This window comes from Staurois parvus, unplaced genomic scaffold (genome assembly GCF_062004578.1).
Source record: "Staurois parvus isolate SC_StPar_1 unplaced genomic scaffold, SC_StPar_1.0 ptg001054l, whole genome shotgun sequence".
Classification (NCBI taxonomy): Eukaryota; Metazoa; Chordata; class Amphibia; order Anura; family Ranidae; genus Staurois; species Staurois parvus.
The window spans coordinates 416,839-432,896 of NW_028318850.1; the positions used below are offsets into that span (position 1 = coordinate 416,839).

The 16,058-nt window shown below is 43.1% G+C and overlaps 1 protein-coding gene across 1 annotated transcript in view; it reads right to left on the minus strand.

Annotated features, from left to right (window-relative positions):
* Positions 1-16,058, minus strand: part of LOC149440758 (uncharacterized) — a 66,472-nt gene that overhangs the window by 22,103 nt on the left and 28,311 nt on the right. Inside the window, exons 2-3 of the mRNA XM_089658171.1 lie at positions 14,418-14,771; positions 12,029-12,337 (exon numbers count right to left, since the gene is read on the minus strand). Of these exons, the coding sequence (XP_089514297.1) occupies positions 12,029-12,337; positions 14,418-14,771 (663 nt within the window). The remainder of the gene's footprint in view (positions 1-12,028; positions 12,338-14,417; positions 14,772-16,058) is intronic.

A 16,058-nucleotide genomic window follows, 5' to 3' on the forward strand; every position in this document is an offset into this window, starting at 1 on the left:
GATATACTAATAGTTGGGGAAGGTGATGATCTAGAATCCGCAACAAAGGATCACGATAAAAAGATGATACAATTCTTAGACAGATGTAGAAAAAAAACAAATCAAACTGAACCTGGAAAAATTCAAACTAAAAATGACGAAGTGCCATATATTGGACATCTTACCTCAAATGGTGTTAAAGTCGATCCAGAGAAGGTGAGGGCAATACAGGACATGCCGACACCTACAGATATACGTGGAGTACAACGATTCCTGGGCATGGTGAATTATCTTTCCAAATTTTGCAAGCATTTATCAGACATGTGTGAGCCACTGAGACAGCTAACTCACAAAGACGTACTCTGGGAATGGACAGAAAGCCATGAAACTGCTTTTCAGTCAGTGAAAAATGCTATTGCAGACGCAGCAACGCTAAAATATTTTGATCCAGATCAAGCAGTGGTAGTACAATGTGATGCCTCAGAAACTGGCCTTGGAGCCACACTAATGCAGGATAAACAGCCAATCACATATGCAAGCAGAGCGTTAACTCTAACAGAGCAAGGATATGCTCAAATCGAGAAGGAACTACTAGCGGTAGTATTTGGGTTAGAGAAATTTCACCAGTACACCTACGGTCGACAAGTGGTGGTGCATTCAGATCACAAGCCTTTAGAAAGTATTACAAAGAAGCCACTACTGAATGCCCCAAAAAGACTGCAGCGTATGCTGTTAAGGCTTCAGAAATATGATTTTAACATTTGTTACTGTCCAGGAAAGGATTTACTGATTGCAGATGCCCTAAGCAGAGCTTACTTACCCATCACAAATGAAGAAGAAAAAGACATTGAAAGCATCAATATGTGTGAATATCTCTCTGTCTCAAAAGACAGACTGAAACAAATACAAACCTGCACAGCGGAAGATAAAACTCTACAGATCCTAAAGACTGTCATCTTGAAGGGATGGCCAAAACACAAGCAGCATGCTCCAATGGAGGTTTCTCCATTTTTTCACATAAGAGATGAACTCTCTGTGCAGCATGGAATCATCTTTAAAGGAGAAAGGGCTGTCATACCAACATCCCTTAGAAGAGACATTATAGAAAGATTGCACTCGACTCACTTAGGTGTAGAAGGATGTCTACGTCGTGCACGAGAATATGTTTATTGGCCTGGAATGAATGACCACATAAAAAACTTTATAGCACAGTGTGAAATATGTGCATCGTGCAATGATAAGCAACCGAAAGAGACATTGCAACCACATACAATTCCAAACAGACCATGGTCAAAAGTAGGAACAGATCTGTTCACGTGGAACGACAAAGAATATCTGGTAACTGTGGACTATTTTTCAAACTTCTGGGAGATAGACTACTTACAGGACACAAGGGCCAAAACAGTAATTAAAAAACTCAAGGCCCATTTTGCCAGATATGGCATTCCGGATACTGTGTTCTCTGACAACGCCGCTCAATTTACATCAGACAAATTCAAAAAATTCAGGGAGAGGTGGGAATTTGAGCATCAGACATCATCTCCTGGATATCCACAGAGTAATGGTAAAGCCGAGTCAGCAGTAAAAACAGCCAAAAGACTCATGCAAAAGGCAAAACAGGCAGGTACAGAGATATACCTGTCTATACTGGACCACAGAAACACACCCACACAAGGCCTAGACACCAGTCCAGCACAGCGGCTTATGAGTAGACGTACAAGGACTCTCCTACCAACTGCAGGTCAACTACTAAAGCCAAAGCTTGTGGGCAATGTTAAAGCCAAACTAACGAAGAATCAAGATAGGCAAGCTTTCTATTATAATAAATCTGCAAAAGATCTGCCTGTTCTCCAGAGCAATGACAATGTACGGATTCAGCCAATAGGCAAATATGACAAACACTGGAAAAAAGCGAAGGTTGTACAGAAATTGGGACCACGGTCCTATGAAATTATAACAGAGGAAGGAAGAAGATGGAGGAGAAATCGGAGACATCTGAGAAAAACACAAGAAGGACATGATACAGGGCCCTGGGAACAGTATATGGACACTCAAAGCAATGAGACTATGAATACCAGCAACAAAGAAACAGGGACTGCTGAGGAGCATAGGGAGGTCTCTAGGCAGAGAGAGACAGTCCCAGAAAATAGACTGCCAGAATCAGAAGAACACCAAGATTTCTGTGAAGAAACCTCATATGTTACGAGAGCTGGCAGAACAATCAGAAAGCCAGCTCACCTCAAGGATTATATCTAACTTATAGCTATGTTCTACTTCACCATTTTGTGTTTGTTATATTTCATTGTTCTTTTATTTAAAAGAGAAAGGATGTAGCAATATGTTATATGCTGTGTATGGCCTCTAGGGGTCTCACTACTTAGATACTGGTACAACTGTGTTATTGCCTCTCTTTGGTTGTAGTTCTTAGGCAGACACATGTATAATGGCAGCTAGGAGCATCTAACAAAAATGTCTCCTGTTAACTACAGTGTGTGAGCATCTGAGCAGGATCCACTAACAGAACAACCGCCTCCTGCCCGCCATAGAAAGAAATGACGGACGACGGCGGTTCAGTCAATCTGGGAGGATGTCGGATGATGTCCTCCTGCTCTAGCTGTACATGAACGCCCTGGGGTGCGTGTTGAGGGACTAGTGGTGCACTGTGTCTCTGGGACACAGCGGATCACCTATCGCAGTAAAGAGCAGATAACGGCGGCTCTGTCATGTGATCAGCTGTATTCAATTACAGCTGATCACATGTAATAGGAAATGCCAGTTATCAGCAGTCGTCTCCTCACACTGACAGTGCATGAGGAGAAGAGAGCTGGTAATCAGCATTCCTCAGAGGGGACATCTATACTGATCAACAGTGTAGCCCCACCACTGCCACCTGTCAGTGCACAGCAATGCCACATACCAGTGCCCATCAGAGCTGCCTTTCAGTGCCACCTATCAGTGCCAGTCAGTGCCGCCTATCAGTGTCCATCAGTGCCATCTAACAGTTCCAATCAGTGCCATATATGAGTGTTGGCTTTCAGTGCCCATCAGTGATGCCTGTGAATGCCCATCAGTGCCGCCTATCAGTGCCCATCACTGCAGCCTCATTAGCGCACATCAGTGAAGGAGAAAAATGACTTATTTACAAAATTATATAACAGAATCTAAGAAAAAATTTTTTCAAAATGTTAAGGTCTTTTTTTAGTGTGTTTAGCAAAAAATAAAAACCTGATTGGTGATTAAATACGACCAAAAGAAAGCTCTACCGGTCTCAAAAAAATTAAAAAGTTAGTTTGGGCACAGTGTTGCATGACCGCGAAATTGTCAAAGTGCAACAGCGCTGAAAGCTGAAAATTGGCCTGGGAAGGAAGAGGGTAAAATTGCCCGGTAGGCAAGTGGTTAAGAAGAATTTCTCAAAATAATATTTACCAAAATGATTATATAACCTCATTAATTATTCTACTATATACAGATGACATACAATAGTATTAGCAAATAGGAAGTTAGATAAATACTGTATTGTTTTGCAGGCTGGGCTTGTTTTACTATCAACTCAGCTAAGCTGAACTCAGACAAGAAAGATACAAAGGAATGCAGATGAATACATCATTAAGCCCTGGTTCACACGTTTTCTGTACGAATTCTGCAAAACATCAGAATCGCACCCCGTTCATGCGAACCGCGAGGGCCGTGTATGTTAAGTTAACAACACCCCGAAAGCGCTCCACAAAACGCGGTGCGATGTGCAGAATCGGATCGCATAGGTGTGAATAGGTGTGAATACCCATGTGATCGGATTCTAATGTGGACCCACAAAAAGGGTCCTGCGCCTTTTTGGTGCGGTGCGAATAGAGCCATACAAAATGTACGGCTCTGATCGCACTGTGCACAAATCACATGTGATTTGTACAGGAATGCGGTGCGGTTCATGTGCAAATCACATGCGATATACCGCACCGCATGCATGTGAACCCAGGACATGACACAGAATCAGCTTTTTACAGCAGACTGGGGAGGAAGAAGCACAGGGGTGCATCTACCACGAGGCAAACAAGGTATTTGCCTTGGGTGCCATTTTACATGGGGGCAGTGCCACCCCCCAGACAGAAGGGACACTGTGTGTCAGCGGCAGGGCCACCATGGGTGGGGGTACAGCCAAGCCAAGCTGACACACAAGTAGGGTCACCTGGACCAAGGGACCAGCTGCAGAGGAGGGCAGAGTGGTGGGCGGATCCCCGGTGTGCGCTGGGAGCGAGTGAGGGCCGGGGCCCGCTGTCTGTGTGTGTCAGGAGGTGCCAGCGGAGGGCCTGTGGAGGAGGAAGAAGACGACGAGGTCAGGGTGGAGGAGCCCCCCCTCTTTTGCAGCTGCTGCCGGAGATCCTGTGGGAGATGGGACACAGGTACCCCTCCTGGAGTGATCCTGACACCATCTGGAGGAGCCGCTGCTGGACAGGTAAGAGCTTGGAGGACTGGTACTTCCCCACTCCTGTCACACTTTCTCCCCCCCCAACCCACTACCCTCCGACTAGCCCACTTCCCTCCCCACATCCCATTGCCCCCCATCCATTCTGCCTCCTGTCCCACTGCTCCCTCTTGTCCCGTACCTCCCATCACGCTGCCCTCCACCTGTACCCCTGCCTCCCCACCCATCATGCTATCCTCCCGCCATGCTGCTCTACATCACGCTGCCCCCATCATGCTGCCCTCCCCGTCACGCTGCCCCTCTGGCCCTGCTACCCCCCCCCCACACCTGTCCCGATGGCCTACTCTTGTCCCGATGCCCCCCATAATGCTGCTCCCCTCCTGTCCCACTGACCCCCTCCTGTCCTGAGGCCCCCCGATCACGCTGCCCCCCCTCCAGTCCCGCTGCCCCCCCCATGTCACACTGCTCCTGTCCTGAAGAGGTGGATCTTAAACATGAAGGGTTAGGACAAATTTAGATGGGGGGTGCCTGATTTTAGTCTTGCCAAAGACAGCACAAAACCAAAATACTCCACTGGAGAAGCAGCAATGGGAGCCAGTCAGCTGTGTTGTATACTAACAAACATGCTGATAGAAGGAGAGAGCAGAGTGACAGAAAGATAAACTCATCAGTCTGCTACTTCTATTACTACTAAACTGCAGCAGATAAAAATCTGATAGAGAGTGCTGTGCAGGGGTGACAGAGCTGTGTAAATCTATGGACTGCAGTGACAAAAACACAAATCCTTTGTCAGGTGAAAGAGCGCTCTTATATGTATTTCATCTGTGTATTTAGTCATTTGCCTGTATTTAGTCGCTTGCCTGTAGTTGCATGATAGTGCATTTCCATGCATTTTGTAATGAGTGGGTTACTGCAATGCAGAGGAGTGAAGCACAAAAACAGTTCAAAACCTTACTGTCCCGTTCACATTATCATGTTGCGGCGACGCACACTACACATCATGGCGCAATGCGGTACTATCCAGAATGAACACATTTTGCTGATGTACAACAAACAATGGTGCTGTGTGCAGCCAAAACTGCTGCCTGCATGGCTTGTGGTTGTTGTGGTGCGTTTCGTAGCTCATTTAAATGAATAAGATGCCCTAATGCAACGCTTATTAATGCGAGACACATCGCAGGTTAACGTGCATGCGTTTAACTGCATGCCGCCCAGCCACTGTACATATACGGTGGCAGGGCGGCACTCACAGGCAAAACCACATTTTAAAACGTGTGTTTTGTAAACAAATAGGGGGCACGTGCGAGGCGCGCTGCCGCCCTATTTGTCCTGTGGATCACCGCCGCAGATGTCAGTTGCCGGGTCACAGCCGCTCATTAGCGGCTATGTCCCGGCGATCGGCGGTAAACGGTGACAGAGAGCACAACTGCAGTAGCTGTGCTGTCTGTCACCTCTCTGTCAGCTCGAGGATGAGCTGATCGAGAAAGAACAGTTTCACTTTCTCGATCAGCCTTGTTCCGCCCAGAACACACCCCCGCCCCCTAATAAAACACTCCCCTCACTCCTATAACCCTTCCCTGAAAAATAAAGTTAACCCCTTCCTCCCCAGTGCCATTAGTACAGTGTCAGTTTTTTTTTTTTTTGCACTGATCACTGTATTAGTGTTTTTGGGGACGTCAGTGACCCCAAGTCAGTACCCCCCAATGTCAGAATGTCCGACGCAGTCCCGCCATAAGTCGCTGGTCGCTGCCATAAGTCACTGATCGCCGCCATAATTCACTGATCGCCGCCATAATTAGTATAAAAAACCCCTAAAAATCCCAGTATCTTTCCCGCCATTTGTAAACGCTATAACTTTCACGTAAACCAATTAATTTACACGTATTGGGTTTTTTTTTTAGCAAAGACATGTCGCAGAATGCATTTTGGCAGAAATTTATGTCTAAATTTGATTTTTGCATTTTTTTTTTACTGGACATGTTTTATAGCAAAAAGTCCAAAATATTGTTTTTTTTCCTCAAAATTGTCAGCCTTTTTTTTTATAGCGCAAAAAATAAAAACCGCACAGGTGATCAAATACCACCGAAAGAAAGCTCAATTTGTGGGGGAAAAAAGGATGTAAATTTCATTTATGTACCGTATTGCATGACCGCGGAATTGTCCGTTAAACTAGCGCAGCGCTGTATAGCAGAAAAATGGCGTAAATTGCAGTATTTATACCATAGTTTGTAGACGCTATAACTTCCACACAAAGCAATCAATATACACTTATTGGGATTTTTTTTTACCAAAAACAGAGCAGAATACATTTTGGCCTAAATTTATAACCAAGTTTGAGTTTACTATATATTTTTTATAGCTGAATATAAAAAATATTGTTTTTCTTCAAAATTTTTGGCGTTTTTTTGTTTATAGCGTGAAAAACACAAAATTCAAATTACACTGAAAGAAAGCTCTATTTGTGTGAAAAAAAGGACATAAATTTCGTTTGGGTGCAGCATTGCATGACCGCGCAATTATCAGTTGAATTAGTGCAGCGCCGAGTAGCAAAAAGAGGCCTGGTCATTAAGGGGGGTAAATCCTCTGGAGCTCAAGTGGTTAATGCATGGCAGTGGACATGACTGATATCAATGGGCCCTAAAATTTCAAAGAAAAAATAAAACTGACACGATATCATTATAATTTACCTTTAAAAATATAAGAATTGTACTTACATTTCAAGAAATACAAAAATAATGGTATGACTAAACTCATAACCAAGATTAGAGCTGATGTTATTATTGCAGGAATATAATTTGGAGGTGTCTCTGTAATGACATAAAACAGACCATCAATAAAGATTATGCAGAGAAATGTTCGTAATTACCTGAGAAAAAGAGAACCTTGTGACTACTTACACTCATTTTTGTTTACAGCTAAAAATCTGTATTCTTTTGCTAGAAAAGGACTTAGAACACCCAAACTTTATATACAGTAGGTATTTAAAAAAGAATTATCCCCCTTAAAAATAATCACATTTTGCAGCCTGAAATGAAGACAGACAGTTTTTGTTTTATCCAGCGGTATTTTCTCAGTGCAACTTATCACATCCAAGTGAAAGATATAACACCAACATGTCAGAACAAAATAAGAAAAAATTCAAAAACAGAATCACTGAGTTGGAAAAAGGATCACCCCCCCCCCCTCCTAAAAATGAATTCTAAACTCAACCAAGTATAGCTAATCACCTTCTCAATGACACACAAAGCCATTTGACTTTCAACTGTGATCAGCTGTGGTCATTTTGATTAGCTCAGCATGAAAAGAGCTTTCCTGGAGCATTTCAGTCCCTGATAGTGCAACTGAAGCAAACATTCAACTATGGGTGGCAAGGCACGGTCATAAGATCTCCAGGATAAAGTTGTGGACAGGCACAAGTCAGGAGATGTATATAAAAAAATGCAGAAGGCTTTATCACTGGCTAGAAGCACAGTGAAGTCTATTTTTAGGAAGTGGAAGCCATTTGGTAGACCCTCCCTGGATCAAGACGTCGCTCCAAACTGGATGAAAGAGCCAGGAGGAAACTGGACAGAGAGGCTACCAAGAGGCCTACAGTAACTCTGAAGCCATGTCAGGAATTGATGACAAAGAGCGGTCATTGTGTGCATGTGGCATCTACAGTATATCACAAATCCTCCACAAATGTGGCTTGTATAGGAGGGTTGCACAAAAAGGCCACTCCTCAAGAAGGGCCACATTCACCACTGAGCTTTTCCAAAAATGCACCTTGAAGATTCTGAGGCCACATGGAAAAAGGTGTTCTGGCCATCTCACCAGCCAAATACCACCATTCCTATAGTAAAGCATGGAGGGGGGAATATCCTGTTATGGGGGGTTCTCTGCAGCAGGGACTGGAGCACTTGTCAGGATAGAAGGAAAAATGGATGGGGCAAAATACCGTCAAATTCTGGAGGAAAATCTGCCACCCTCTGCCAGAAAGTTGTCAATGGGAAGAAGGTTTGCCTTCCAACATGACAATGACCCAACGCACACAGCAACAATGAGCCCACAGTGGTTGGGGGAGAAGAAGGTGAATGTCCTTGCATGGCCTAGTCAGAGCCCAGACTTAAATCCCAATAAAATCTGTGGAATGGCTTGAAGACTGCAGTCCACAAACGGTCCCCATCAAATGTAACTGAACTTGAGCAGTTCTGCAAAGAAGAGCTGGCAAATATTGCAAAGTCTAGATGTGGAAAGTTAGTAGAGACATATCCCAATAGACTAAAGGCTGGAATTAAAGCAAAAGGGGGTTCAAGAAAATACTGACACAAGGGGGGATCCTTTTTCCAACTCAGTGATTGTTTATTTATTTTAATTTTGTGACAAGTTGGTGTTATATCTTTCACTTGGATGTTAAAAGTTGCACTGAGTAAATATAGCTGGATAAAACAAAAACTGTATGTCTTCATTTCAGGCTGCAAAGCAACAAAATGTGATTACTTTAAGAGGGTGATTATTTTCTATACCTACTGTATATTTTTTTAGCAGAGGAACTAGTGAATAAAATGGTGGGTTTTCAAATATGTCACATAATATTTAAACATTTTTTTTTTAACACAAATTCTTTGGAAAAAATACACTTTAATGAATTTTAATGCACAATATACAGTGCCCTGAAAAAAAGTCTTCATACCCCTTGAAATTTTTTACATTTTGTCATGTTACAACCAAAGACGTCAAATGTATTTTATTGGGATTGGATGTGATAGACTGACACAAAGTGGCACATAATTCTGAAGCGGAAGGAAAATGAGAAATGATTTTCAACATTTAATGACAAATCTGTGAAAAGTGTGGCGGCACGGTAAAAACATAAAAGATCTTCCATAGTGTAAAACCATTTTAATTTAATATATAAATCAATTTGAGCCAATTGCCCACTCACTTTGTATAAAATAAGCGGAAGCATTAAAACCACATGTTATGGGTGTACTTGGATGGGTTTTGGGTGTAGCAAGATGGTGTCCGCACCGGAAATACATCACCACGTTCCTACGCGTTACGTCACGTTATCACGCAATTTATTTTTTAGATAAGCGTTGGTCACTGTAATTGTGTTTTGGTTGAGTGATATTAATCCCATAATAAAAGGGATCTGTGACACATTTGTTTTTTTCACATTTTCAGTCCCATTTGGACTTTTTTTGATTCATCATATATTTCTTTTTAAGTCACCACATTCAATCACTTTGAGGATGTCACTTTGGATCCCTGAGTAGGATCAGCTCACTTTGTTCACTTTATCTTAGTCCCATTTGGACTTGTTTGATTTCACTTTCTGATTATTATGTTCAACCACTTTTTTTTTCACTATAGATCCCAGAGTGGATCAAGTTCACTTTTTTGTCATATATGTAATTATATTAGTATAATTTTGGTTAATAGTTTATTTATAGGTTAGTGCTGCACCATTTGATTTATTATTGTTGTATTTTTCATATGGTATATGATTGGGTGTTAGCAGCTCCCCACGGTCAGTAGCAATTTTATTTAAGAGTGCAGGAGGATCATACTACAATTGTTCACTTTGAAAAACTGCCCTCTAGCATTTCTGGATGTGGCCATCTTGAGTAAGGGAAAGTGATACATGTAGCATTTACAGTTAGGTCCATATATATTTGGACACTGGCACAATTTTCATACTTTTGGCTCTGTTTGCCACCAGAATAAATGAAAACAAAACAATCCAAATTACTTTCAGCTTTAATTCTAGGGGTTAAACATAAATATCAAGTATAAATTTTAGGAACTGCAACCATTTTTATACACAGTCCCTCCATTTTCAGGGGCTCAAATGTAACTGGACAAATTAATATAATCATAAGTAAAATGTTCTTTTAATACTTTGGTGAGAATCCTTTACTGGCAATGACTGCCTGAAGTCTGGAACTCATGGACATAACCAAAGATTGGGCTTCCTCCTTTCTGATGCTTTGCCAGGCTCTAACTGCAGCTGTCTTCAGTTGTTCTCTGTGGGCCTTTCTGCCTTTAGTTTTGCCTTTTGGCAAGTGAAATGCGGTTGCTTTTGCAGTGTGTTTTGAATCATTGTCCATCTGTACTGTGAAGCGCATTCAATAAACTTTGCTGCATTTGGCTGAATATGAGCTGACAGTATATCTGTAAACACTGCAGAATTCATCCGGCTGCTTCTGTCTTCTGTCACATCATCAATAAACACCATTGACCCAGTGCCACTGGAAGCCATGCATGCCCATGCAATCACACTGCCTCCACCATGTTTTACAGATGACGTTGTGTGCTTTGGGTCATGAGCTGTTCCAAGCCTTCTCCACACTTTTTTCTTCCCGTCATTCTGGTACAGATTCATCTTAGTTTCATCTGTCCAAAGAATGCTTTTCCAGAACTGGTCCGGCTTTTTTAGATGTTTTTTGGCAAAGTCTAATTTTATTTTCCTATTCTTCAGGCTTATGAATGGTTTGCACCTTGTGGTGAACCCTCTGTATTTGCTCTTGTGAAGTCTTCTCTTGATTGTAGACTTTGACAATGATACGCCCACCTCCTGGAGAGTGTCCTTCACTTTTCTGGATGTTGTGAATGGGTTTTTCTTTACCATAGAGAGGATCCTGCAATCATCCACCACTGTTGTCTTCTGTGGACGTCCATACCTTTTTATGTTGCTGAGCTCACCAGTGGATTCTTCTTTCCTCAGAATGTACCAAACTGTTGATTTGGCCACTTCTAATGTTGCTGCTATATCTCTGATGGATTTGTTTAGTTTTTGAAGCTTTACAATGGCCTGTTTCACTTGCATGGACAGCTCCTTTAAACGCATGATGTAGGTTCACAGCAAGAGATTCCAAATGCAAATACCGCACTTAGAATCAACTCCAGACCTTTTACCTGCTTAATTGATGAAGAAATAACGAAGGATTAGCCCACACCTGGCCATGAAACAGCTTTTGATTCAATTGTCCAATTACGTTTTGTCCATTGAAAAGGGGGGGATAGCTCTTAAGAGCTGTAATTCCTAAACACTTCCTCCAATTTGGATGTACATACCCTCAATTTTAACCTGAGAGTGTGCACTTTCAGCCCATATTCATTATATAACTATAGCTTGAACATGTTGTGGTCAATACCTGAAACAACTAAAATTGTGTCTGTGTCCAAATATATATGAACCTAACTGGACTTCCTGGAATCCATCTGCTCTTAGCTCAGGTATGCATGCATGCAGGAGAGTATGCTTAACTGAGACAATCTCTCCCCTCATGAAGACTCCTGGGATGTATGACATCATTTGCCTAGGCAAGAAACCAGGAAGTAACTGGAGAAATGTAAAAAAAAGGTTTAAAATAAGTACATATGATATACTTTCCTACCTATTTACTAAGGCTAGCAGCATGGGGATTAAAAATAATCAAGGTTCACCGCATTCAGTTCCCCCATGCTTTCACGAGAACACAGCTGCTGCTCACAATTTAGCAGCCTTTCCAAAGCACTGAATCTATGTCTATCAACAATTGAATAATAACAAACAAAATGGAATTTTATTAGACCCATGCAGGGATCCTGTTATTTTCTTTGAACATATTGAAGTACAGTCAGTTACCTTTCAATGTAAGAGAAAATTCTGGGCATAGTCACGCTCCAAGGATCTGTGACTGACGATGCAGAAATATTTGTTTCCATCTTCATGTAGACTCGATGGTTTCACAAATATACGGCTGGTTACATCAAACGTCCCGTCATCCGCCTCTATGGGCACGCTGTTACAAGTCTCTCTGTCCAAGGCCGTTATCACAGAGGAGGCACTGCGCTTCTCCCATCGAATTTTCACAGATTCGGGATAGAACTTGTGTATATCACATGTAACAGATTGCTCATTGCCAAGTTCAATCATGACGTTGTAAGTAGACAAGGAAACAATTGGCCTCGCTGGGAAAATCAAATAATCAAAATTAGCCATACTCATTGCACACATGCATCATAAGTAGTGTAATGTATGCAAGTAAAATCATATTTGGTATAATCCATATTATAAATAAAAAAAAAAAAAAAAAGAAGTCATTCTGCTGTAGAATGGATCCCCTTCCTCCTTGTGACCATGAGTCCTAGCCATCTTGATCTTGGTAAAGGGAATTCCTTTCCTCATCTAATGCACACAGCAGGAGTCACTCATGTACAAAGTCACGGGCTATTATGAACCTTTGTGCATTTTCTACATTGGCCCAGGGCTGTCCTAATAGCATTATGGGCCCCTGAGCAGGGCTGCTGTTAGAAACCACAGGGCCCCATACAGCTAACTTGACAGGGCCCCCTACCCTCCAAAAAAAAACAACAGTTTACTAGGCTTCAGTTATAAATGAACACAGCGAGTGATCAGCACCAATCACTCATTGTGTTAATTCAGAAAGGAATGGGCTGGTAAATGTGGCATATTTACTGGACCTTTCCCCACTCTCCATCCTGAAGGATCCTATTGAGTGCTTGCAGCTGCCAGTGGGAAGGAGAAAAGGGAAGCCGGCAGCACTGCAAGGGTGGGGGTTTTGGATGCAGGGGAGGGGGGCCCACCCATCACACTCCCTGCCCACATCTGATTAATCCAGCTGCCTGGCCTCTCTTAGCTGGTCTGGGCCCCGTACAGGACTGGTGGTACCCCCTTAGCCATGGCCCTGCCCCTGAGCAATGTAATGCACTAAGGCCCCTACCAGCCTTCCTCAATTTACACACCTACTCTCAATAATTAAAGTATAAATAGTTGATATAATTAAACATTTTATTTATTAGTACCTTTAATAAAATCAATTTTAAACAATAAGAAAACATGCAATAAATCAAAGACTAGTCAAAACAAAGGGCACAGTACAGGGGGAAGGCAGAAGGGCACAGTACAGGGGGGGATCAGAAGGGCACAATACGGGGATCAGGAGGGCCCAATACCGGGGGGGGACAGGCACAATACTGGGATCAGGAGGGCACAGTACAGGGGGGGGGGATCAGGAAGGCACAATACTGGGATTGGGAGGGCACAATACGGGGGGATCAGAAGGGTACAGTACTGGGATCAGGAGGGCACAGTACAGGTTCACTGCCCGGGACAGCTTAGTTAAAAGCGTAACTGTCCCAGGTAAATCCAGGACAGTTGACAGGTATAATGTAATTCAAAATTATCATGGGGCCCAAAATGCACCTGGTGCCCCTGGGCAGTGCCCATGTATTAAGACAACCCTGCATAGAACAGTAGTCTGGCTCTACCAGCTGACCATAGATTACAGCACTTCAGCTCCAGGAGCTGGAGTTAAAGTGGTTTTAAAGCCTAAACATTTTTTACTTTAATGCATTTCTGGCATTAACCACCTCCATACCGGATACTTTTACTCCCTTCCTGCCCAGGCCAATTTATTACAATAATTATTATTATTGCAGGAGCTGGAATTAAAGTGATACTAAAGACATATATACATTTTTTAAAATAACAAACATGTCTATACTTACCTGCTGTAATGGTTTTGCACAGAGCAGCCCGGATCTTCCTCTTCTTGGCTCCCCCGCTGGCGCTCCTGGCCCCTCTCTCCTGTCAGGTGCCCCAATAGCAAGCAGATTGCTATGGGGGCACTCGCTCCTGAGCCACTGCTCTGTTTGTGGATTCATACACAGAGCTATGACTCAGCCCTGCCCCCTCTCTCTTCTCGATGGCTCACTGGCTGTGATTGGCAGCCGTGGGAGCCAATGGTTCCCCCTGCTGTCTCAGCCAATGAGGAGAGAAAGTCCCGGGATAGTCAAGATTCCAGTGCACAGTGCTGGATCGAGAGGGGGCTTAGGCGAGTATTACAGGGGGGCTGGGGGGGAATGATGCACAGGGAAGGTTTTTTAACTTCATGCATGGAATTCATGAAGGTAAAAAACTTTGAGCCTTTACAACCACTTTAGGTTTTTCATTTTATTTTATATTTTTAGTAATAAATATATATTATCTTTAAGGTATTAAATGGAAATATTCAGTATTCTCACTTACCTGACACCTCCATTTTGCGAGTTGCTGTGAGCTTGTTCCCTGCAACAAACCCATTACAGATGTACTCCCCTTCATCGCTTTTCTGGACATTGTACAGGGTGAGACTGGCGTTGCCCCTTTTAAATCCTTTCCATTCAACACTAGACTTTAGTCTATATTTATAATGGCGGCCATTTGTAAGCAGATATACTCTTTGTTCATTTCCATTCAATAACCTCATATCCCAGCGCACAGAATCCTTAGACAGATCCATTTCCCTTTGTGGTTGATATTTGCCAGTTAGCACACAAGGAATTGTCACATTCTGTCCCAGCAGCACATCAATAGGTGACGGACTATCGATGATCTTTAATTCTGAAAGGTAAAACAGACAAACATTAACATACTAAAGCAAGCTATTGACATGAAGGTGCCATTCAGAATTTATAAAGCAATAAAAAAAAAGCCAAATGACCTTCCTCTTCTGTGATGCCCTTAAAATATACATGTATCTCCTAAAGCTGGGGTCTCCATATGTTTAAACAAAGGGCCAATTTACTGTCCTTCAGGCTTTTAGAGGGCTAGACCATGGTCACTGGGAGTAGAAAATGTCCTGGCATCAGTGAGAGTAAACAATGCACCATCTTTCGTATCAGGTGGAGGAGTATTTGATGTTAGTGGAAGGAATAGTGCCCCATCCTGAAAGGAATAGTGCCCCATCCTTGGTGTCACTGGGTAGAATAGTGCCCCATCCTTGGTGTCAGTGGGAAGAATAATGCTCCATCCTTGGTGTTAGTTGAAGGAATAGGGCCCCATTGTTGGTGTCAGTGGCAAAAAAAAAAATATGCCCCATTGTAGGTATCAGTGGGAGGGATATTGCCCCAAGGGCAGGATGAATGCATCCAACCCCAGGGCCACAGTTTGGAGACCACTGTCCTAAAGAATCACTCCTGTATATAAAAAACTAGATGGGGTTGAGGAGCATAAGAAATACATACTGTATGTAACACCCTGCTGCAATGTCAGTGCAGGATGTTAGAACAGACACAAGATGGAAGAAAAATAAGTCTTATGGACATTACGTGCTGCATTGCAGGACTTTGCTGGAGAGGGGAGTGTCAAAGGACTACATTTCCCAGAGGAGCTGGCATGGGGCGGAAACTGATATATACAGAAGCCCGAGAGATTGGACGGGAAGTGAGAGGGGAGAGAGAGCTGTGTGGGCCACCAAAGTACCAGACCAGGCCGTAGAGTGAGAGACCAGCCAGTATCAAAAGCCTATAGAGAGAGACATCCTGTCAGCAGTGTGCTGTGACCAGACAGAGCACTGTACTGGGGATTGGAGAACTGCTGGAGGCCCTCATCTGCTGAGAGAGACCACCAGGACCTGCTGGAAGCCATAGATCAGACCAGAAAGTCTCACACGCCAGCCAGACCAGTGAACACTGACATCTCTTTCTCATCTACCAGTTCCCTACACACAGTGGCAGACATGGAAACTAGTTAACACGTGTTGTTGCCTAGTTCCCCTGGCCTATGACTACACACACATTCTAAGCCCAATTCAACCAATTCACAGCATTGTTTCTCTGACCATCAGCCCACCCTTTCAAAGGAACACTTGTTACCACTGCCATAGGCTGTTGCAAGCCAGGAGTGGAG